General features: G+C 40.5%; 1 protein-coding gene across 5 annotated transcripts; it reads right to left on the bottom strand.

Annotated features, from left to right (window-relative positions):
• Positions 1 to 63: 63 nt before the first annotated feature.
• Positions 64 to 21794, bottom strand: akna (AT-hook transcription factor). Of its 5 annotated transcripts, none has more exons than XM_030435111.1 (24): positions 21712 to 21794; positions 14392 to 14990; positions 12811 to 13567; positions 12401 to 12704; positions 11226 to 11300; positions 9521 to 9652; positions 8159 to 8315; positions 7803 to 7903; positions 7630 to 7689; positions 7434 to 7552; positions 7141 to 7312; positions 5373 to 5524; positions 5018 to 5182; positions 4455 to 4695; positions 3658 to 3764; positions 3233 to 3492; positions 2993 to 3143; positions 2352 to 2489; positions 2108 to 2247; positions 1774 to 1899; positions 1437 to 1553; positions 1153 to 1248; positions 742 to 886; positions 64 to 429 (listed from the first exon to the last, which is right to left on the bottom strand). In XM_030435111.1, the coding sequence occupies exons 2-24, from the start codon at positions 14765 to 14767 to the stop codon at positions 177 to 179; spliced, it is 4344 nt and encodes a 1447-aa protein (XP_030290971.1). In that variant the 5' UTR covers positions 14768 to 14990; positions 21712 to 21794; the 3' UTR covers positions 64 to 176. The 5 variants fall into 5 exon arrangements, with proteins under 5 accessions (XP_030290971.1, XP_030290972.1, XP_030290969.1 ...); XM_030435112.1 differs by lacking the exon at positions 21712 to 21794 and adding an exon at positions 21397 to 21680 and having other exon boundaries at positions 3260 to 3492; XM_030435109.1 differs by lacking the exon at positions 21712 to 21794 and adding an exon at positions 21397 to 21679.
• Between the last annotated feature and the right edge of the window lie 915 nt (positions 21795 to 22709).

Below are 22709 nucleotides of genomic sequence, written 5' to 3'. Positions count from 1 at the left end.
AGAAGAAGATTCAGCGACAATTTTTTCTCCAAACATAGGAACCAAAAAAGGGTAAAAAGAATATAAGGATTTTAGATTTTTAATTTACTCGTTCCAACTGTCAGCTCCTAGTGATGTCGACAGCCTCGTTCTGCCGGTGTTCAAGTTACTATTGCGGCCCGCGGAGTGAGTTCAGGCTAGTAGCTGCAGGACTGAGAGAGCAGCTCCTGGTAGTGCAGTCCAGCCGCCAGAGAGCGAGCCATGTGCCCAGAGGTGTGCTTCATGTGGCGAGCTGCTCTGATGGCTCTGTTCAGAGAGGTGTCCGTGGAGCGCTGCTTGTCCACGGACAGGGAGCGGGTTGTCCTGCCCCTCACCTCCTTGCGAACTCTGACACCTGATGACGTGCCAGTGCTGTTGCCAGGAGATATGTAGAGCGGCGTTGAGTACAACCTTAAGAGAGGATAAAGTTAATGACAATAAATGTACTGTGAAAGTTCAGTCGAAACTGTGAGTGACAAACAGAACGTACAATAGGACTTATCACAATGTTTGTTTACAACAACTTCCCTGCGTCTTGTAGCTGACATACAATCATATTTTCTTTTTACAAGATGTTATTTCAGAGTTCATTCTCCTTATTCATATGAAATGGATTTTATAGGAAATGGGACACCAAACAACACTGAGCGAGAAATAACATTAGGATGGAGAGAGAACACTGAGGGAAATCAACCACAGGAGGCGAGGTGGCACGTTGCTTACAGGAGTGGTTGCGAACACACTGGCATGTACTGCAGCAGTGTCGCTGGAGCTGCAGCTGCAAAGTGTCGGCTCCTCGCCGCTCCGTCAGGGGACGTGGCTGGTTGGTGGCGGGTGTGTGGGGGGGCGTCTGAGACTCTGCGACAGTCTGTGAATCAGAGAGCAGGTCAGGAGCTCCATTAACACTTCTGATAATTAAACTCATCTAATTTACTGCAGACTGAACTGAGTCATGTGCTGAGCACAGTGACTCTGCAGAACTTTGTGCTGCCGATTCTGAGCAACAAACTCATGGATTACATCATCAACAACACAAAGAGCAAAGGCCTGGAGTATAAAGAGATAACTGGCCACACTTCTTTACCGCATCAGTAAGCATTCATGTGTGTCTGAGTGGCGTCACAGATCTCTAACCTGGCTCAGTGCTTGTGTACGGGTCAGGGCGTCCACAGACAGGGCAATGACGACAGTAAGAGGAATGAGTCGGCTCTTTGTTGCCACCAAGTGGTCCTGACAGCAAAAAACAAATACAAGTAGGATTTAGGAAGGCTTTAAAACAACTTAAGCTGGACAAAACTGCAACACCAGTTCCTTATAACAAGTGGATTTTTAGTGTCTTCAAAAACAAAGTCAAGTAAGAAGAGGCACACAGAAGGAAACACTACATTTTGAGCTCAGGGTGTAGGGAGCCTCGTTACCTCCAGCTCGCCCCCGTTGACTTGACAAACACTGAGGACAAAGAGGCGCTTGCTGACTTCTGCTGTCAGGTTCATCTGCTGTCTCGCACACTTGTACAGACACACCAGGCTGCTGCCCTGCAGCATAAACACAAAAACACTCTCCAGCGTGGTGGACACAATCTGTTCTAGTAGATTTCATCGTGCATACAGCCACGTCTTTCCAAGCAGTTACAAGAAGGACAAAATACTACATTACAATAAAATAAAGTGAGTCAGATAACTGTTTGCTTTTCCTGCAGTTCATTTATTGCTCAATCACAAATATTGGGGGTCTTCCTGAGATGGATTTTCTTACTGGGGTGTGTTCTGCTGCGGACAGTATGTGTCTGTGAACAGAAGCTGTCCGGTGCTGCAGTGGATGTTTGAGTACATCTGGACACCAGAGGTGGAGGCTGAGGTGGAGACGGCTCTGCAGCTGTCACTGAAAACAAAAACAAAAATATTACATGTGTCAAATAACATGCTATTGTTAAAAACAAATGCTTTCTAGGCATCTGATACTTGTTTATACACGTTGTCCTTCAATAGTTATATCATGATATGCTTGCTAAACATTGCTTGTAGTGAGGATTGTTTCACGATCTTTCAAGCAAAGAGTTAAGGGTCAAGAGTAATTCAGATGAACTCACAAATTTCAGGTTTTGGTTTTTGTATGTGAACAGAGGATGGTCTATTTCTGGCTGTTCTTCTCAGTGTAGACTCATCAACCTCATCAATCGTCTGTCTGTCTCCTCTTCCCCTGCTGTCGTCACCACGTCTATTCCCAGACCTAAGCAATGTTAGAAAGACCAAATAAAGTACAAGCTAACGTAAAAAAGCAGATCCTTAGTCAGCTCTATCGTGTAGCTTCACACCCTGAAGAAAAAAAACAACCTGACACGAGGTGTAGATGTGTTCTGCGGCACTGAAGGAGCTGCTCTCACAGTGCTCGGAGGCTTCTTGTTACTTCGCAAGCTTTCTAGTCTCTCCCTCAGTCTGGCCACCTCGGTCTGCAGTGTCTGGATCGCCTCACTACAAAACACACAAACACAAAAGTGTTTAAAATTGCACGAAACAATCCAATTGAAAGTCACGTTTGCATGTTGTACATATATTTAGTTTTTTTCACCACCACACACACACCAAGGTCAAACAATACTACAATCCTGCAAATGTGACCACTTAAACGCTGCACGGTGAAATTAATCAGGTGACCAAATTGCCATGAGTGCAGGTTTCAGTCCAAACACACTCTTTGCAAAGGTCATGCAATATCCACGCCATGCAGGGAACAATACCTCCTAATATGCAACCATATTCAATAGCAGCCGACTCTGTAATAAAATACATGATGACAGAAACATGAAAGATGGTTCAGCATCTCATGAGATGTGTGACTTGATGCTGTGAGATAAATTAACAGGAGTTAATCATTTAAAACATATTTATATTTCCATCTGGGAGTCTCTGCAGGAGACATAAATCTGGCCCTGTTTGCACAGCTATCAGCACTGCAGCTGCTGCTACACACTCACTTGCGATTGGCCCCCTGACTGGAGCTCAGTGCTTGGAGAGAATTGCCATGGTGACGCTGCTCAGCGGGGGAGGAGCTTTGGCTGGAGCTGTGGAGGGGACTGATAGAGTCTGTGTACCGGTCATTCTGTTGGTCTTCAGACACAAAGTGACCTGCACGGACAGAAAGGTTTAATGAATTAGAATGTTTTAATAGTTACTTAAAAACTGCCTCAATTGATGGACAGAACTTGGAGACTCACTGCTGTCACTCTCCAGCCCAGACTCACTGGTCTCACTGCTGGCCCTGCTGCGTTCTGTATGACTGACCCAGCGCTGTGGAGAGCAGAAGGTGCGTCCCCTCCGCCCCTGTCTGCTTCTCTTCGGCTGCTCAGGAGCGAGCTGGCAGCCCCTGTTGGGCTCCATAGCCGTGCGACTGTGTGTCGGTGAAGAGGCGCGAGGTGGTGCTGAGATCGGGCCTGTGTGAGGCCTCCGAGGTTTAACATCCTGAGGCCCCGCAACACTGTTACAAGATGGAAGAAAATTCAGACTAGGAATGGTCTTTGTGTGTGTGTGTGTGTGTGTGTGTGTGTGTATTTGTAACAGCAGTGGGGGATGGCACACAGGGTCAAATTTATGGTGCAGTAAATCTGTGAAGAGGCACAGAAGCAGAGTTGGACTTGCTCACCTCTCCGAGGCCCTCTGGTGGAGAGGACTGTGAGCTGCTGCAGGAGTCAGACGGCTGCTCTCTGAACCAACAAACCCACTGTCCGTCTCTGGAGAGATGATCCCATCCTGGTCAACGCAACACAGAACTAACGTTATGCAACATTACTAGACAGCCTTTATGGAATTAATAAATCACGTCAACATTTCTTTTTTCAATCAGTGTCCTCTTGTCGATTTATCAAATAAAAATAGAAGCTGTTACACTGCTGTCAAGGATCAATTTCTGACCACATATCAGTAGTTTGGGCAATAAAATCTTATTAATCTTAGATTATGCAAGTGTACATGATTTGCAGCTAACTGTTAAGCATTTTAAAGGTACTTGGGAGCCCCCGTGTCAGCTTTTAAACATTGTTCACTAAGAATAAATACATGATGATAATAATAATAATAACAATAATAATAATAATAATAATATCGCCAAGTTTTTTATTGTCCTCTAAATTCATTGAAGACATATCAGGGTGAACAGTGTTTTGTGGCTTCACAAAAACAAGCTAATACAGGATATACATGCTGACAGTATTTATTTATTTCATTTTTCTTACATTAACACAAAGTATGCAAAATTGTAAATGTGCAATTATTTGTGTAGTTGTAGGTTTTGAGTCCCAAAAGCCTTCAGTAAATCCTTCTGGAGCCTAGATTCTGCACATCACAGACCTTGTTGTTATGCTAATAATTTCAATGTTTTCAATGAAAATTAAATCAATTCAAAGTGAATGACAGACTGTTATTTTACAAAAGCAAACTGACCTGAGAAAGCACTCTGCTGCTCCCAGTTAGGAGTTTGGAGTTTCTCCTCTGCGATGTGTTGATCTCTCCCAGACTGCTCAGGCTGCTGCTGTGGGACTTCCCCACCTCTAACCTTCTGCTGCTGGTAGGATCAACAGGGAACGAGGCGGACTGGCTGGAGGCCCTGCGTGAAGGAGGACTGGTCCTGCTGGTTTGCTGTTTGCTCGTGCAAGGAGGAGGAGAGTCCACATGGTCTGATTTCCTGTCAACAGAGAAGTACGGTATGGAGTTTGTAGACCAGTGGAGGTACTGAGATTAGCTTCCTCTCAAAAAAACCAAAACAAAGAAAAATACCTGTTTTGGCTGCATTTTTATTTCTAATTTCTTATTTCATCAATAAGATGGCTGAGGTAGCGGCATCGTTTTACCTTTCAGAATAAAAATAAATACAACTACGCATGAAAGACATGAAAGCAAATATAATATTATATCATTAATAGTATTAACACTGACACTGTAGAGCTTCCAGGAACAAGAAAAACAAAACATTACATCTAACTAATATGTCTTCCTTGTAGACTAACCTCTGCAGAAGACTCTTCGGGACATCCATGCTTCCAGTTCCTTGACTCTGTCTGGCTTTCTCCTCATTCCAGGGCTGCGTGTTGGTTCTTCCAGCAGCAGGAGGGCTCTCTCTCTCTCTCTGGCTGTGGTCGATACGTTTGGGAAGTTCCTTGAAGCTTTGGTTGCTAAACAGAAGGAGGAAACACATTCAGGATGAAATAATGAAAGTCTAGACTGCAGGATGAGAATCATAGAATCAAATGCATTGTGAGCAATATCTCCTCACATAAAACTCCCAAAACAGCAAAAATAATTATGGACAGTCACCCTTGACATTTTTTTCAAAATGAATTATTTAAAAAAATCTCCACTTACTGATCTGCAAAGTCTTGTTCCGTCCACCTGTGTTCATTCAGAGGACTGAGGTCTAGAGAATTCAGAGTTTCTTCATCACTCTCTTCACTGACTGAGCTCACCTCCACCGCTGCTGCCTGTCCTGGATCAACCATCCAAGGCTGAGGTGGGCCCTAGGTAGTGAAAGTTAGATCATTGTATCAAATCTGATGTGGCAGCATTTGCAACCTGTCATTTCACAGCAGGAATACAATTTGGCTGCCAGCTTATGTTTGTAAATGTGTATAATTAGCCTGTTTTAAGACTAGGTACTATGTTGGAATCAAATACGCAGAGGAAACAATGTAGAGCATAACCCTATTATCTTCCAGGGAAGTAATTTCTACTGATCAAAGAACAACAAAAATAACAAAAGATGATTACTGGACTACACCTCCACATGAATAAAGATAAAGGAAGAAATAACAGACAGCATTTTAACTCATAAAAGCATTACAACATGTGTTGATTATTGTTGATTTAGCATCTAATTATTTGGTTCACAAATTATTATAAAATAGTTAAATACACCCCTACAATTACCAAGGTAACGTCAAATGATTCAAATTTACCACAAACAAAAACAAAAAAATGGAAGATATTCAATTTAAAATGATACAAAACGCAAAAAAATTCCTCTCTATCAAAAAGAGGGAAAATAGGTCCTTTAAAATAAATATAAACGAAATCAAACAGTTTTAGTTTTCAATTCAAAGCAATAGATAAAACATAATGACAATTCCTAGAGAACAAACTTCCCCTTCATGATTGCTAAAGGGGTAAGTAATGGTAAGGTAATGATGAGGTAATGAGGGTCCACATAATAACTACTTAGTATGTTGTATCACTTTATTGGGGAGCACAAAAAGGGTAACTAATGATTAAATAATTAGTTATGAATGAGTCTAGCGTAGGGATCGACCGATATGGATTTTTTAGGGCCAATGCCGATACCGATTTTTTTTTCATCAGCGTTAGCCGATGACCGATACGGACTGCCGATTTTCTTGAGCCGATATTTGGAGCCGATACTACTTTTGCTCCCTCAATTTACATCCTAAAAATTACACAATGATGATAACAAATGTTACGAGTCTCAATTTAAAAAAAAGGAACATTTATTTAAATCAAAAAAGGTGAGGTAGAACAAGAACAAGTAAACAATATTTAACAAATATTAAAAACAGGTGAGGTAGAACAGTGCTCTGTGAAATGCTGCCACACTGGATTGGTTTTCTGCTCTGCCATTTCTTGCAGCGTCTCAAGCAACACGGAGCTGCCTGTGGACACCTGTCTGCATATAATGCCGGATCGGCGAATGCAGCAGCCCACATCAGGCCGATGCCGATACACGTAAAAAAACGCAAAAAATCGGCTGATAATATCGGCCGGCCGATGTATCGGTCTATCACTAGTCTAGCGTGTGCAACTTGGCTCATTAATAGTTATACATTAAGAACAACTCATGAAGAAAATAATTGTTTTTTTGATTCACAGAGACTAATTTTGTCCTGAGTAACTGCCCACATTTTTGTTTACTGTATTGTAAAGTGTTAGCCAAAAAACAGAACATAGTATTGTTTTCCAAACTTTGGTCTCTGCCGGTGTATACAACATTTACAAAAATAATGTTTATGTCTTGTTATATTTCTAAAGAGTTTCACACTAAATTCACAGGTACAAAAGTTAAATATATTTTATATACTGTTAAAGAACAGAGTGCATTAAAAGACAGGGCTGTTGATTGTACCTGTGGTTGTGTGAGCATGTCTCCCCCCTCAGAGGGGACAGATGAAGAGATGGGGAGAGGAAATGAAGGGGAAGGAATTTTACAGGTGGACTGCTCTTGTTGCATCTGTTCCACCTGCTCCTTCAGCTCATCCATACGCAGCCCACACTGGAAAATCAGCCCCTCCAGCTCCCTGATACAAACATAAACATACAGACACAAAGAAAGAATCAAAAGAGCAGAACCAAGAAAGGGTGCACAAAAGCGCTTACTAAAACATGCAAATGATGCTGTATTTTGAACTGCACTCTCACCGTTCAGGGTCAAAGTGGCTTATTTCTGCTCCTTGCTGCTGCAGGAGTTTGTGCTGATCCCTCGCTAACAGGTAGCCCCTTTCTAAAGAGTTGAGCCCCTCAGCAAGCTGGGAGACACCCTGAAGAAGAGTGATGGTTCAATGGAGGTAATTCTTCTGAGCAATTACATTTTTAAACCATGAGTTGTTGTTCTCACCTTCACCTCTTCCAAAGGTTTGAGTTTCTTGCACTTCAGAAGATCCTCAAAGGTCTGCAGCTGAATCAAGAAAGCAGAAACCTTTATCTCTGATAATTGACATCAGTCACGTCATCCAGTAGGTTCCTTAGGATTGTCTTCCCAGTAAATAGCTTTAATAGCTGCTGCTTTACCTGCTGTAGGAACTTGTCAGCCTGAATGTAGAGAATCATGGCCAGCTGCTGTCCCACCTGAGGTACTGGGCTTCTGGCTGTAGGGACGGCTGATGAACTTCCTGTTCATAGGACAAATGCAGAGGAAAAAACAGTATTTGATGCAAATTGTACAGAATGATGCAACATTAGTGATTTGTTTGGATGGGCATGTCAATACAAATTATAAGAGACGGTATTAAATTATCATCATTAAATCATGAATCAGGAGAGCAGTGTGCTTGAAGGGTTAAGGGGAAGCTGATTCATTGATTAGGCTGTGTATGAAATATTGACTCTGACAACAAAAAGGTAAATATTGAATAGGACGAATGTACTCTGAGGAGTGCTGTGTCCATTCGGATTATGAGAAGCAGGGTTGGTCTCTGCTCTCTGAGCCTGAGGAAAATCCAGCATCATGATCCTTGAGGCTCTCTGGTTCAGACCTGACTGCACAGAGTGGCCGGGCTTTGGGGGGTCAGAGTACAGGTTCACCTGGTGGAGAGATGAAGAATAAGAAAACATATGAACATGTAATGATGATGTCAATTAGGGCAGCACAATTAATTGCAATATCCAAAAAGCTGCAATTTTGTGATGAAGGTTAAATGTATGACACAACAGCATTATAATGAAGTACTGTGGTGCTGCAGAGAGGCCCTGGCCTACAAATATTTTTCTCCAGATGTAAGGAACATGTTTGTTTGGTACAGACAAATGTCACATCTTCATGATTTTCATATTTTTTTCTGGGATAAAATGGTGTTGCAATAATGCTTAAGCCTGCTAATCATGAATTATATTGCTTTCATAATCTGTCACAATACTCGGAATCTGATTTTTTTTCATCCATTATCAATGACTCGACTGCTCACATTAAAACTCATAAATTTACAAGTCTGTTGATATATTAGCACAACTTTTTTCCCGTCCAACAAGAATTCCTTTATGTAGGTCATATCAATGCCGCAAAGACTAAGTGAAGTTGATCTGGACTGTGTGATAAAGGCTGTAAACACATACTGGCTGTTTGCCCTTCCCTTTCTCTGTCAACATACATACAGAATTAATGTAAATGAGATCTAAATGGGCGCCTCTCTTATAAGCACTCTGAGCAGTAAATCAAATTGACCTTAAACTGACCTCAACAGCCCCTTTTAAAACACAAGCGCGCATGCACACACACACACACACACAGACACTAGAAGGCGGGACACAAAGACAAAAGGAACACAACTAAGATCATGAATCAGACTAGAAACCATGACGTCTCTGATTAAAAGAATGTACGCTGAACCATAACCACACTGAAAACTTGGGGATTGGAGATTAAATCTACTAGAATTTATTTCTGATGAGAGAGAATGAAATATTTTGTTGAATAATTTTATAAGGTTTTAATTTGAAAGATTAAGAAAAATGCAGTTTTGTATTACACAATGAGCCTGCAATGTAAAAATGACGACAACCATCCAAAAATGAGGAATGATCTAACATTTCATTTCAGTGTAAAGCCACTCCTCCCACCCCGCCTGTGTGATGTAACGTGCAGAGGGACAGGGAGACAGATGGTGCTTCAGTGTTGTGGTGGAGGAGATGGAGGAGAGGCGGAGAGCTCTGTAAGCTGATTTTAATTGGTGCTGATTGTGGAGCACTGTTGCTCCAACACAAGTGGGCCAATAATTCTTACGAGAACCTACTTCACAACACTCCCGTCTCTCCTCCTCCTTCATTTCTCTCTCCTCATTTCCTCTCCTGCTTTTCTGAGATTGCTTAGCATTTGCTCTGATGTACTGTAGCGCCATGCCTGTGCTGTCCTGACAATGTCTGGGCTGGTGGATAACAAAGAGGAAATAAACATTTTAATATAAATCTGACATAAAGCAATTATCATCTGTAGCTTTATTTTATAAATGCCCCCTTTTCAAACAAGTTTTCATTAAACCCTTTATAAAATGTAATCATGTAATAATTCTATTGTGTTTTTGATCTCTTGTTGGCTTCTATTGCACAGCTTGATATATTTATCAACAGACATATATCACTATCATTATTTGTTTATTACATATTACTTTATTTCATTTATATCTTGATACTAGAATCCCTTGATTCAAGTCATATATTTTGGTCAAGCTATCTTGTCAGTGCACACAGTGCGGCAGGAATGACTCAGAAAACCTGGAAAAATCTGATTCTCTCATCTTGAAGTCAAAGGGTTTGTTCAATGCCTTTTTGTTCGGATGAATGAAATGAGGTCTTTGTTTAAAAAAAATCTCAAGAGATCACATTTTGCTCTACATAAAATACAAAAATTAATACTCCTCAAGTGTGTTTAGTATGGTGTAGTGAGACGATTACTGGTGGTGATGTTGAAGTCATGAAACACTGAAGTATTTCATTTATAGCCTAGCATTAGCTTTTTACTTCTGCCAATCTCATTTACACTTCAAAAATCACAGAAGTGGTCTAAGTATCATAAACTTGTACTTGCCTCAGAGATTTCTTTCTACAATAATCCAAAATCTGATAAAAAATCTGATTGCGTTTTTTGTCGAGGGAACCGGGCAATGCTAACCTCCAGGTTAGTCTACAAAAATACAGGATGCCTGCAGTACTCCATAGTCTGTCTGTTCTAGAGCAGCATGACAGTTGATTGTGACTGAATGCTAAAAGTATTAACCACAACATGTAGAAAAACACACACAAAGGGACAACTGAGATCAGCTGAAAGAATCTGGTCACAAGAGGATCTTCTTTATAGTTGACTTTTTATATTTCTATGTGGCCTGAGGCCTTGGTGGGTTTTATAGAAGCCTCTCTCTTGGTTCCTAGTATACTGGAATCTCTGCGCCACCCGGGATTTTATTCTGGTGCCAATTCTGTGTAATGTTTAGTTAAGGGTGTGGAGAGACATTCAGAGTGCCTTTGACTAAAAGGTCATAAAAGAGCAAGATGTAGCATCTCATGTGCAGCCTATGTTTGCACACACAACAGTAGCTGTGTATGTTGCCTCTCACAGAAGGATCTGAGAGCAAATGGATGAACCCTCACATTTCAAACTGATATGAGTCTTAATAACAAGTTCTATTTCGAAAATAATACTGCTTTCACTTCTATTCCATTATTTAATAAAAGCCACAACTTTGCATAAATGCGTCTGGTATTTCTGTTTAACATTCATATCATCTGTCCTATGAAATTGACTAAATAATGTATTCACAATGTTTGAGAAAATAAACTGTCCATCATTTTGAAGCGTTCTCTTAACATGGAGGTGTTATAGTCCCTTAAAACTGAGCCAATGATAAATCTGTATGCCACCAATGTGCACTATTTTTTAGAACCCTGGACTACTGCACACCATTAGATAAAGACAAATTATAGCTGGATTTCTAGATTTATTACCTTGGCTTCCAGACGCAGACGATCAATGGTGTTCTCTGCTTCAGCGTACTTAGTCAGCAGTGTGTTGTAGTGCTCCTGCAGCGAGAGGAGAGGGAGAGGGAGAGGGAGAGGAAATAAGAAAGGAGATGAAGGACAGAGAGTGAAAAGAGTGCAAAATGAGAGCATTAGAGAAGGAATGAAAAAAGGGTTGAGCGCAAAGTCGGACAGAAAAAAGAATAAGAGGGCTGTGAGAACTGAGAAGGAGTCAGGAATTATTCGGAATAATTCATAAATCTGTCACAAATAAACACAATAGATTATATGCACACCCAGGGGCTGTTTATTATTTGGGCCCCTAGTTCCAATTCAGTCAAATCTTTATGCCACAGTAAACAAAGAAATCTAAGACAATCATGTGCTCCACACTTTTCGCCAATAGTTGGTGTAAGTAAGTCTGCACTGGGCCAAAGACACAAAATACTAGGATTTTGATAAAATCAAGGTTCTCACACTTTCTTGTTACAGATCTGAGAAAGAGGCTTGAATATGCTGTGTTACAGTGATGGCAGAAACAGTGTGAGACACACATGCAGACGGAGGAACATAGCCTATTTACTAATGATAAGTAAAAAAAAAAAAAAAAAATCAATAGAACTGCTCTTTTTATTGTTGCACAAAACATATAAATTCTGGGACTAACTCTGGTCTATTTTCAAATACTTTCAAGGCCTTGATGTTTTCCCCCCAAACACCAACAAGGTTTTCAAAGACCTGGGAGAGCCCTGGATAAATAAAACTGAGGTTGGGAACATCTGAAAAAGCCTGCATATGCCAACCAAAACTCTGTATCATGAGCTCCTTGTTCAAAGTTCTACACAGTATCATTTAAGTCTCACAGGTTGGATCACTATAATGTTTGCTTTATGGCATCCTGCAATACATTTTTAACTTTTCTCATTTGAAGGAAAAAAGCATTTTAAACATAATTTTTTGGACAAAGTCGCAAAACTTTTGGGGCTGATTTGATCAGATTGGACTGGTGATTCCAAACATGCAGTTATTTATGACAACTGAAAGTGAAGTTATGGTGCTCTCTACATTCATTTAGAAAGGGGCCTGGTGTTAAATAACTCCCTAGGGGTGTTGCCAAGATGGTTGCTAAGTGGTGAGGACTTTGTTTCAGTCTCTACTCGTACCTGCAGTTGCTCGAGCAGTGCGGTGGCGTGCCGGGGGGATCTGAACTCCTGAGGCACCGTGAAGTCGGGGGCACTGGCTTGTAGTGTGTGAGAGTCTTGTGGCGCAGAAGATCCATCAGGGATGTTGAGTAGGACTTCTTTCACAATGTCAGCCGGGGATTTAAAGACTAAGGGGGGCTCAGGTGACAGGGAGTCCCTTTTGAAAGAGCGTCTGCTTTTGGGGGGCTTGTAACCAGCTTTGGGAAACCGGACCTTGGGCTCCACTTTGGAGAAGTCTGGTGTGTGGTAACTCAAAGATCCTTTACTGGAAATACAATACAATTCATCGTTAGTGTTGTTCATAAAACTGATGGATATGTATCTTTTTAAAATCTTGGATGGAATAGAGGGCGACAACATAATTGGCTCACCTGGGTTCATCCACTTCAGCAGCATTTCTCCTGCCTCTGTGTGTCCTCAGCTCTCTATCAGGACTTGAGTTCTGATGTTTACATTTTATGGAGTCTGTGCTGAGGGACCCAGATGAATATGCAGCTCTAGAGGACTGCTGCTTCAACTTCCTTGCTGATGGAGTGGGCTGTTTGTCATGCTTGTCTGACTTAAATGATGCCGTTGAAGGCCCATTATTTACCCCACTGTAATGATTTGATGTGACTTCAACAGAAATTGTGGATGCTGGCCGATTAGAGGCCGTGAGTTTTATTTCGGGACGAGGACTGGACTTGAGGCTTATGTGGCTCCTGTGTGAATCTGGAAGACTTTCTGTGAAGCTGATCTCTGGAAGAGTTTCAGCTTCAATCCTCGGGCAAGCAGTCATCTCCTCAGCAGTGAAGCAGAGCAGGTGGGGTAAAGAGGGGGCTGTGACAGGTGAGGCAGGATGGGATGTTTGGCAGTGATGACTGGAGACTCCAGCAGGTTCCATGGCTCGCAGGTGAGCACTACACGATGGCGAAGAGCTTTCTGCCAAGCTGTAATGAGTTCTAAGCTCTCTTGAAGTGCTACCGTGTTCATTTATCTTTCTCTTCCGGTCACTCCTCTTACCCGCTTCCTCTCCATCTTTTCCTGTCTCTGTCATGTCCAAGTATTTGTCCCTCTCAAGAAGGTAACCGATACCCTGCTCGTCCTCATCCAACGCCTGTGCTGTTAAGCTGCCTATCAAGTCATCATCTGCCAAAAAACATGTAGAGATCAGGAAATTTGTAGAAACGGGGCACAAATTGATACATGCAAGGACACAAAGTAGGATTCATAGTATGTAAGGTACTTTACAGCTAAATAACATATATTTTCCCTACTATTGCAGGCAGACACCTGTGTTCTTTTATTTATGCATGGAATGAAAATCAAAAGACTCTTGAAACTTGCATGAGTTATGTTATCTATAGAAGTGGTGCACTGAGGGAATTCTTCTCTTCTTCTACTGTGTCAAATTGTAACCACAAACTATACATATTACGATGAAAATGCAAAAAATTATTTGAACTACACAAAAGCAGTCTGGACAGCGTCACTCATAACGGTCACCGTGATGGATGAGAGCTAAAAAGATTAGTCGATTTAACAGAAAAGTATTTTGACAACTGATTAATAATTAAGGTCATTTTTCGAGCAAAGCTGATGAAATGACACCTATTCTGTTCTTCTAGCTTCTCAATTGTCAGGATTGCTATAGCTATATCTTTAGATTGTGGAATGGTAGTCAGAAAATATAAGCAATGTATTGCGTGCAGTTCAATAAAATATTAGAAATTATTGTTGGCTGGAACTGTAGAAAAAAAGTAAAAAAAGTAACTGAACTAATATGACACAATTTAATGGTTTGTAAAATGGCTGTGATGAAGGGTATGAAAAGGTTCTGGTTCATGTGCACAGATGCAAATCAAGGGGTATGGTACGTTAACAGTATTAGAATGGCAACTAGAATGTTATTGCAAAGAAATACTTAAGTCAAGGTTAAAAAATCCATACATAAGACATAATCAAAGACTCACATGGTGATAGTATTTGTACATCCTCTCCTGGCGATTCAGAGTGGGATAGATGTTCACTCAGGTTGTAACTCAGCTCCTCATGTGGTGTACCCGTCTCACGCCTACAAAGATCAGGCTCCTCTGAGGTTAGCCGTCCAGGGTTAAAGTTTGGATCATAATCTGCATCTTCCTCCAAATCCACATGCTCCAGTGCTTCTGACAGTCCAATGATGCCATTCTCGTCCATTTGGCTGACAAAGTCAGCATCCTTACCTGCCTGTTCGTCATCCTCATCATCCCACAAATCCTCAGATATTACAGAGCTGCTGGGTGAGGTGCGGGCCGGGGCAGGGGTCCAGAAAAGGACCCCTGCTGTGGTGCTTTTTCTTGTCTCCATTCACCCTTTCAGCCAATTGTCGTTGCCTCAGTGACAGTCTCAGCCAGGCACAGGAACCTTCTGCATCCTTTCTTCTTGACCAAGCTCTGCACTTTCAGAGACATGGCTATAGAAGTTTACAGATTGCGGATCATGTCAGTAAGCTGCTAACAGCCAAGGGGTGCAGCTAAGAAAGACTTGGTCTTCAGTTTTGAGGAAGAGGAGATCTCCTGAGATGAAATTCCTTAAACAGGAAAAAACAGAAGCCGTTTGGTATATAAACACACACAAAAAAATGTTTTGTGGTTTTTAAATGTGAAATATTTAGCTTTCTTTGTCTTGTAGGAGAGTAAATTGAATGTCTTTGGGTTTTGGACTGATGGTCAGACAAAACAGTTTTCACATGTCTACCTTTCGTAGATCAAATAATTTATCAGAACTGATGCAGCAACTTTTTAAGTCAGAAATGAAAGCAGCGCAGCAGTTCAGACTTGACTGCTCATAAACTAATGGAATGATTTAAGGGTCAGGAAGTCATTTGGACTCACATACAGCTGTTCTCCTCATATACTCCATACATCAGTTCTTAACTATGTGTCCCACTGCACACACTACATTTTCCATAAATAGTCCTAAGGGGGCAATAAATTGATTAAATGCTCATCATAAAAAAAGACAATCATTTCAAACAAAAAGTCAATGTCATGCATGGTAATCAAAGAACAAAATATCAGCTTACTGGTTTCATAGTCATAAAAACCAAAATAACTCAAAGAAAATCAAGTTAGTGCTTGGATTTTTTAAAAAACATTTTGGAGCCCTGGCCTATTAAACAAACAAGTTATTTTCACTCAGTCAACTGTAGCTGTGTATTATTGTCAAAAAAAACTGATTTTCTTCTAGAGATAGCATTTCTGAATATTTGAAACGGTTTTAATACTGATTTTCAGTATTGACACAGGTACCTGCGCTTTCTTGCATAATCTTTCTTTGCTACAGCAAGTTGACAGATGCACACACATTATTTTGTTCATGTTTCTAAAAAAGTGTGATATGTAATGATTAAAACTGTTTTCTGCTACTAGCCAAGAAACGTCAAACCTCAATAGAAATCTATAATTGTATGCCCTCATTTTGTCCTTGTGTTAGCAAAAATGGAATAAAATATCGAATTTTTTCTATAAAAGCCAACAAATGTATTTTAATGCCTCTTCCTGTGTTACTTAATGTGGGTTATTTAAGTCATCATGCACTTGAGTGTGGTAACTGTGTTGATGATACATTTTGTGTGAGGTGCAGTGGTTAACAACTTGTTTCCATGGTGACATGAACTCTGTGTTAGTCTACACAACAGATAAGCATTCATTTTATTGCCCCCTGCTCAAATCCTGGGCTATCGGGTTGCACCACTCAGCAATTATATTCTCTATCATATCATACATGTAACAGAGCTCGGATGAGACTGCTAGTTCAAGTCCCCCATGTATCTGCCTCGAGCTGCACCGCTCACTATGGCAACTTCACAACATGAACAAGAGCTACGCTTTTTAGCGTCTGCAATAAAACATCTCTGACAAGTCTTTACACTCTGCGTTACAGCTTCACTGCCTGTGCCTCAGCCCAGTGACAACATAATACATGGATTTATTCACAACCCTTTAAAATAACAAATTCTCAAATGTCATTAAAAGACATCAAGTGTATCCTGATAGACTTTTTTGCAGGCTTCTGCATTAATGTCCCGTAACATGACTATCATTTGAAGCTAACGTAGGTACACTTTTCTGAAGCAACATCACTATGATGGTGGTTGACAAAGCATGTGTCTCATGGATCACAAATAAGAATAAGCTATTTGGTAAGATTTGTATTTACACTCTGCATTACACTGTTCTGGTTTTTGAAGTAGTATCAACAGCCGGCAGTTAAAAAAAAAAAAGACCTTAACAAGTGTCACTAACAGAGAAAGTTGCTTTTAACTAAATGCAATTAAATTAGCATTTAAAATAAGCAGAAATGTGAGTGCATTCTGTACAGTAGCACTCAGACTCTCATTAAGAAAAGTGGTCACTGAGCGTGTTGCTTCTTTCATCAACATCCCAGATTGCTGCAAGAAGATTATCAGTCTGGTGCATTTAACAGTACCTCTCGTCCAACACACAATCCTCTAACACACAAACCAGGACAGTATGTTTTTTGCTCACAAATCCACACACATGTCTGTGCCTTCACAAACACTTGTTCTGACTGGTAGAAACAGGCTCAGTGTGTGTGACTAACAGACTCACATCGTGCTCACACTACAACCCTTTCATACACAAATGAGCAGTGAGTCTCCGCGCTGGCCGACATGGTAAACTCACCATGCATTTAAAGTAGACCACAAGGACTGAGAGCACGCAGCTCGGTGGATCAACTAACCAAAGAGGTACAACATGTTGAGAAAAACAATAACTTCAGAATAGAAGGAGTTCAAGCTCATGGTATAATTATGACATTATTTATTCATTTCCCGTTTCCTGCTCTAACACACAGGAATCTCCAGGGACTCAAGACGAGGAATAAACTCTAAGAGAAGACAAGAATGAAAAGATGTGCAGAAATGCGATTGATTAAAACTTTTTATCCAGTGGTGAAAAGTAATTATATTACATAAGTAGTTTAGTAAAATCTTACTTCACTTGAACGTCTTCATTTTATGCGACATACATGTACTCCTTTACATTTTAGTATTTTAGGAAGTATTGTGCTTTGTTTTTGCTACAGTTAGGCCTACCTGATATCCATAGTAGCTGGTTTCAAATTATGATCTTACACACATAATTTAAGACAAGTTCATAAAACATAATGCATTGTTATTGTTAAAACTACCAACAGTGTATGAATGAGCTTAAATTAGTTCCACCACAACCAGCTATAACATGGTAAACAATGCTAACTAAGGCTGGGTAATGTTTGGTATCTTCTGCCACCTCAGTACTACCAACTGTCAAAAAACTGCAAAGTACCAAAGGCTGGCAATACATTTCTGTTCCGATTTGTCCTCTGTTTTTATGAGTGCCTAGATCAGACAGTTTATGATTAAACCCAGATGTTTATTTTAGGATATGTTTGTTTACTATAAAAAGACAGCAGGTGTGGAACACCTGTTGAAACATAAATCAAATTGTTTTTGGTATTTGTATCCACACTAGTTACACGAAAAGGTTCTACAATAGGCCAAAAGCACAGGTGTTACTGTGACAAGTGTCTCACACAGTCATGATAGTTTGACAGTAACAGGACTCCTAAACTGAAGACAAATAACCATTCAAACTCACATTCATAAGGACGGGGGTTTTTGGGCCACCAATTTACCAGTCACGAACGAATGTCCTTTGGACTGTTGGAAGAAGCCAAGAGCACACAGGAAACCCACGTAGAAATGGGCAGAACAAGAACATGCCACAAAGAAACGCCCAAGCCAGGCAGCAGGTTCCAACCTCTTGCCATGAGTCAACAGTGCTAACCGCTGCACAGCCATGACACCCCAAATGGAGTTTTACTACAGCAAAACTAAGACCAAAGAACATTATGCATTGTGGTATTCAACTTCTACTCAAAGGGGCCCTGTTGAACTTCTGTGCAGTTCTTGAAGCCCATCATTAGTTTATGTTAGCAACTCCTGTTAGCATCCATAGGTATTACCGTTGGTGCTGCTATCATGAAGACAACCAGATCATTCCTGTATTTTCCTCTAAGTAGCAACAACACAGGACAAAACAAGAGTTTCTTCACTCATTTATTCTATATCAGGGGTGTGAGAAAAGATAGAAACGCTGCAATGCTGCCAGCCTGACTGGTGATCCATCCTGGGAGATTTTGTGCCTGGTGACAGACAAGATTGTACCCTAATACTGAGGTTTATAGGGAATCAATCTAAATGCCTACAGTGTCATTATTCTATCTACAGCCATTACATTTTACAGCCAACATTTCCTTCATACTGAATAATTAAAACTAAAAACCTGTTTGTGGCCAGTTTAAGTAAAGGTTCTGAATGCATCTTCTATTTCTGCATATAACCAGCAGTACCAGCTCTGCCAACTTTTACAAAACTCAGTCCGTTTTGGGTGTTGCTGTGTTTCTCTCGCACACAGACACACGTTGGGCATTTACAGTGTGTGGACGGCAGTCACTAGATTCAGAACAAAATACAGAAGACAAAAATACAGCAACAACAACAACAAACCTCGAGTGAAATCTAAGTAGTTTCCAAATTTAGAAACTCTCAATGTTTGCCATATCTGTTGGTATTCTGAGCTTCTCTTTGGTGAGAATGACGCAAAGAAACAACTCACCTGTCGCTCGGCTCATGCTCTCTGTTCAGTCCCGGGGGAACGGAGGATTTATCTCAGCTGCCAGATGGGGGAAATTAAGCTGCTCTAAAGCCCTTACAGGGGGCTTCGCACTGATTGTAAACAGACAATGATCATCAGCATACATCCAGGACAGGAGACTAGCTCAGCTACTCACAGGCCGACAGACAGACAGACAGCAGCAGGGCTGTAATCACCTGACTGTCAGGTGAGCTAAGGCTGCATCCACGATTGACAGGTGGGGTGAAGGTGTAGCAATAAAAGACAGAGAGAGACAAAAGAGATGGAGGGAGAATCTCTGCCAGGCTGTACTGTCATTTACAGAGCCGCCAAACCTGTCAGCCCCGCCAACAGGGACACTACATGGTGCTAACGGCTGAATACTGAGCACAGTGAACAGAAGTGTAGATGGAGCCCAAGCAACAGTGAGCTGTTCAGGACGGACTAGTGACTAAGATATGAGAACTAATCTGCTTAGGAGGCAGAGACAGAGCTGAGGACACAGCAGACACTGTGCAGATGGGGGCTGGTGACTGAATAAGCTGTGTGATTGTTTAAAATACTCCTCCATGATTGATTACTACATAAAATATTGAACGATGTTGATAATCAATTAATTATTGAGTAATTTCACAAGCAAAACTGTCTGCTTCCAGCGTCTCAAATGTGAGGATTTGATGTTTTCTTCTGTTCTGTATACTGTAAATTCAATATCTATCAGCTTTGGACTATTGGTTGAACTTAGTCCAGGACTGTTGTTATGGGGATTTTCAATCATTTCTAACTCTTTTAAGAACTTTGATCTGCTTTTTGTGTATGAAAGGCCCGGCATTAAACATAAAGTTTAATGGAAATTACGTTAAGTTTCAGAATTTTAATTTCCACTTAATAGCTATCGGATTGTCCTTTTTTGTCAACATCATAGAGGTCGAACATAATTTTCTCAAAGACACAAAGCCTTGCTTAATATCTGTCAGGGAATAACTGCTATAAATACAGCAATAACAGGATAATTTTTGAGAAACACTGATCAGACCTTGTTCATTTACTCCTTGCCAAGATATGTCCTGATTTGATTTTTTTTTTTTTTTTTTAAAGGCAATTTTAGGCTGTCTTGTACTTGTTCAGACAAAATTAAGCATTGTGTTGTCCAGCATAATTTGTTAGATGGCAGGAGGGGGTTTGTAAAAAAAAAAGAAAAAAAGAAAAGAAAATATATGTAGTTATCTTCAAATTAAGGTAATCAAAAAGTTTGACTTATGTTTTGACTAAGTTAGATCTATTGTTTTGAAAAAAAAAAACTGTTGTTGGGACCAGTAAAAAATACATAAAACAGGCAAAAAAGAACTTACATATAGTGTTAACCATCTGAGGTCACATTGTCTGTACAGATTGGTGCAGCCAGTTGGTTTTTCCGAGCTGCTACATCCAATTTCCTGCACAGACCATGTGAAAACACCATCTCTTGCACTGAGAGTCATGTGAGGAAACAAGTGAAGCCAACAGTCTCTGTCTGATCCACAGTTTCAGGCAAGCGAGCATTAGAGGTGAAGAATAAGGCCGATATAGGCTGTACACAGGCTGTTTGAACACATGCCCATGCTTTGCAGCAACCAGAAGCTCAGGTAAATTCAACTGAAGAAAACCTCAACACAGACCTGCTCAACAACATCCAAGTAACATCTGTGAAAAACCGAGTTCAACCAGTTGGGCTGGTGGGCTGAGGAACACAGGCAGAGCAAAGCATACTGCTCTGAGGACAACGCACACATACATTTCACTGATGTGATGGTGAAGTCATTTTGTTAACACTTGCAGAAACAACATTGCATTACAAACTTACCTGCTATATTAGATACATTTACTTCACCGACTCAGCAGACAGAGTTTTCACTAGACTAACGCACATAGCTTAGAGTTCTCTGAGGGTCGGTTGCCTTGAAAACCGCAAAACTTGCCACCGAAGACCCACCCCTGTGTCACCATGGCACACACCACAACAAACCACCACCGACTGTGAACAGAGTATTACACTGAGGTTTCCTCGGGCACTTTAACGTACGCACATTCCTTTAACAACAACATTCAGCAACGTATTTGTCTTGTTTGAAGTGCGGAGTGTGTTAACGTTAGACGAACGGTTGTAACTGTAACGTTAAGCTAGCTAACGTTACTAAGTCGGTGCCAGTCTCTGAAGTTGCTCATGGTTACCTTCACTTTGACCAACTTTGAACATCAAAACAAACACAAACAGCCCACACTGAGATGCATTTCAGCTACGAGTGTTGGTACCTTAATTCCGAAGGAGTTGAATGACTTATTTCCCCAAAGGATGCCGAGGTTTCTGATATTTATGAGGGTAATTATCAGTCTCGTGGAGTGTGGCACTGATTTTGGCTGGCAGAGCAACTACCTACCCGAAGCAAAACATTATGGGAAATCCTGAGACCTGAGTTTAATATGTCAGGCATTTTTTTTTCCCTTCTAACAGACCGCTTTCAAGTCTTTCCTTTTCTCAAACAGTGGCCCTGACCCTAACGGTAACCTTTACTAATCCGAAGGCAAACATAATCATTTGATTTGTGGAGTTCGGTAAGGTGGTGTTACCTGACAGACGAAGCACAGGACAAAAAAATACCCATATACCGCTTGAAGAAAAAGATGGGGTGGTGATTGGTCAATAGGCCGCTCGGAGGCGGGTCTAACCGATTGATATTTTGGGGATGCAACAGTGGGCGGTAGCGGTTCAATCCAAAAACCACAAGAGGGCGCCATTTCCCAATGTATCTGTCTCATCCCAATGGAATATTACTAGAATATTCCCCTCTGTTTCTCCTTGTGTATAAGTTTAAGGGAGCAAAATGTCACTTTACTTTATTAATGTTATATACATACACACATACATACACATGTAAAAGAGATACAAATGGTACAAAAAAGTGTTTTAGATAAAGTTTAGAAAAGGTAGAAATAAACAAAAAATATATTAAGACATTGAGCAAGAGAATAAAAGATGGTTTATTTTTTAAAATGTTCACATGAATTTATAACTTTTTTTAAATTCTTTATCAAACGTTTTAAATATATTGTAAAAAAAAAATATATATATATATATAATCAGCTTCCTTTCCCACAGGCAGCCACTCCACACTATGAAACAGCAAAAAAAATTACATTACATTATTGCTCTATTACAGTACAAATGAAAACAAAGTAATTTATGTCACCTAGAGGTCAATGATATGCAGAAACTGTTACCCCTCCACGTCATCCCACGACAAGCTTTGTAATGGCTCAGTGCTCAGAGTAATTAAGAACAAAGCAACAAGCTTACATGTGCATGCAATAATAAGGCATGCATATATCCCATTAACACAGGATGTGTTCCAGAGATTTTATCATCATCTTTCATAGTTCCATGATCAGTTTTTAGCAAGTACTTTCATTAGCATTTCTTTTTGATATTAAAATGAATGTAGTCTTTATCCTGGTTTGGTAAAATACATTTAAATCACACATCAAACAGAAGAGAAAGTGGTTGCACCTGAAACAAATAGAGAGAGAGAGAGAGAGGTGACATCAATCAGCCCTTTCTTATCTCAGAA

The sequence above is a fragment of the Sparus aurata genome, chromosome 12, assembly GCF_900880675.1.
Source record: "Sparus aurata chromosome 12, fSpaAur1.1, whole genome shotgun sequence".
NCBI lineage: Eukaryota > Metazoa > Chordata > Actinopteri > Spariformes > Sparidae > Sparus > Sparus aurata.
Note: the sequence above shows the minus strand (reverse complement) of the source record. Positions and strands in the feature narration are given on the sequence as shown.

Coding starts and splice junctions, on each gene's coding strand:
- akna (XM_030435111.1), bottom strand. CDS start 14,767: ATGGAGACAAGAAAAAGCACCACAGCAGGGGTCCTTTTCTGGACCCCT. Junction 7,553..7,629: donor AACCTTTGGAAGAGGTGAAG/GTGAGAACAACA, acceptor ACTCTTCTTCAG/GGTGTCTCCCAGCTTGCTGA. Junction 5,183..5,372: donor GAACAAGACTTTGCAGATCA/GTAAGTGGAGAT, acceptor CCTTCTGTTTAG/CAACCAAAGCTTCAAGGAAC.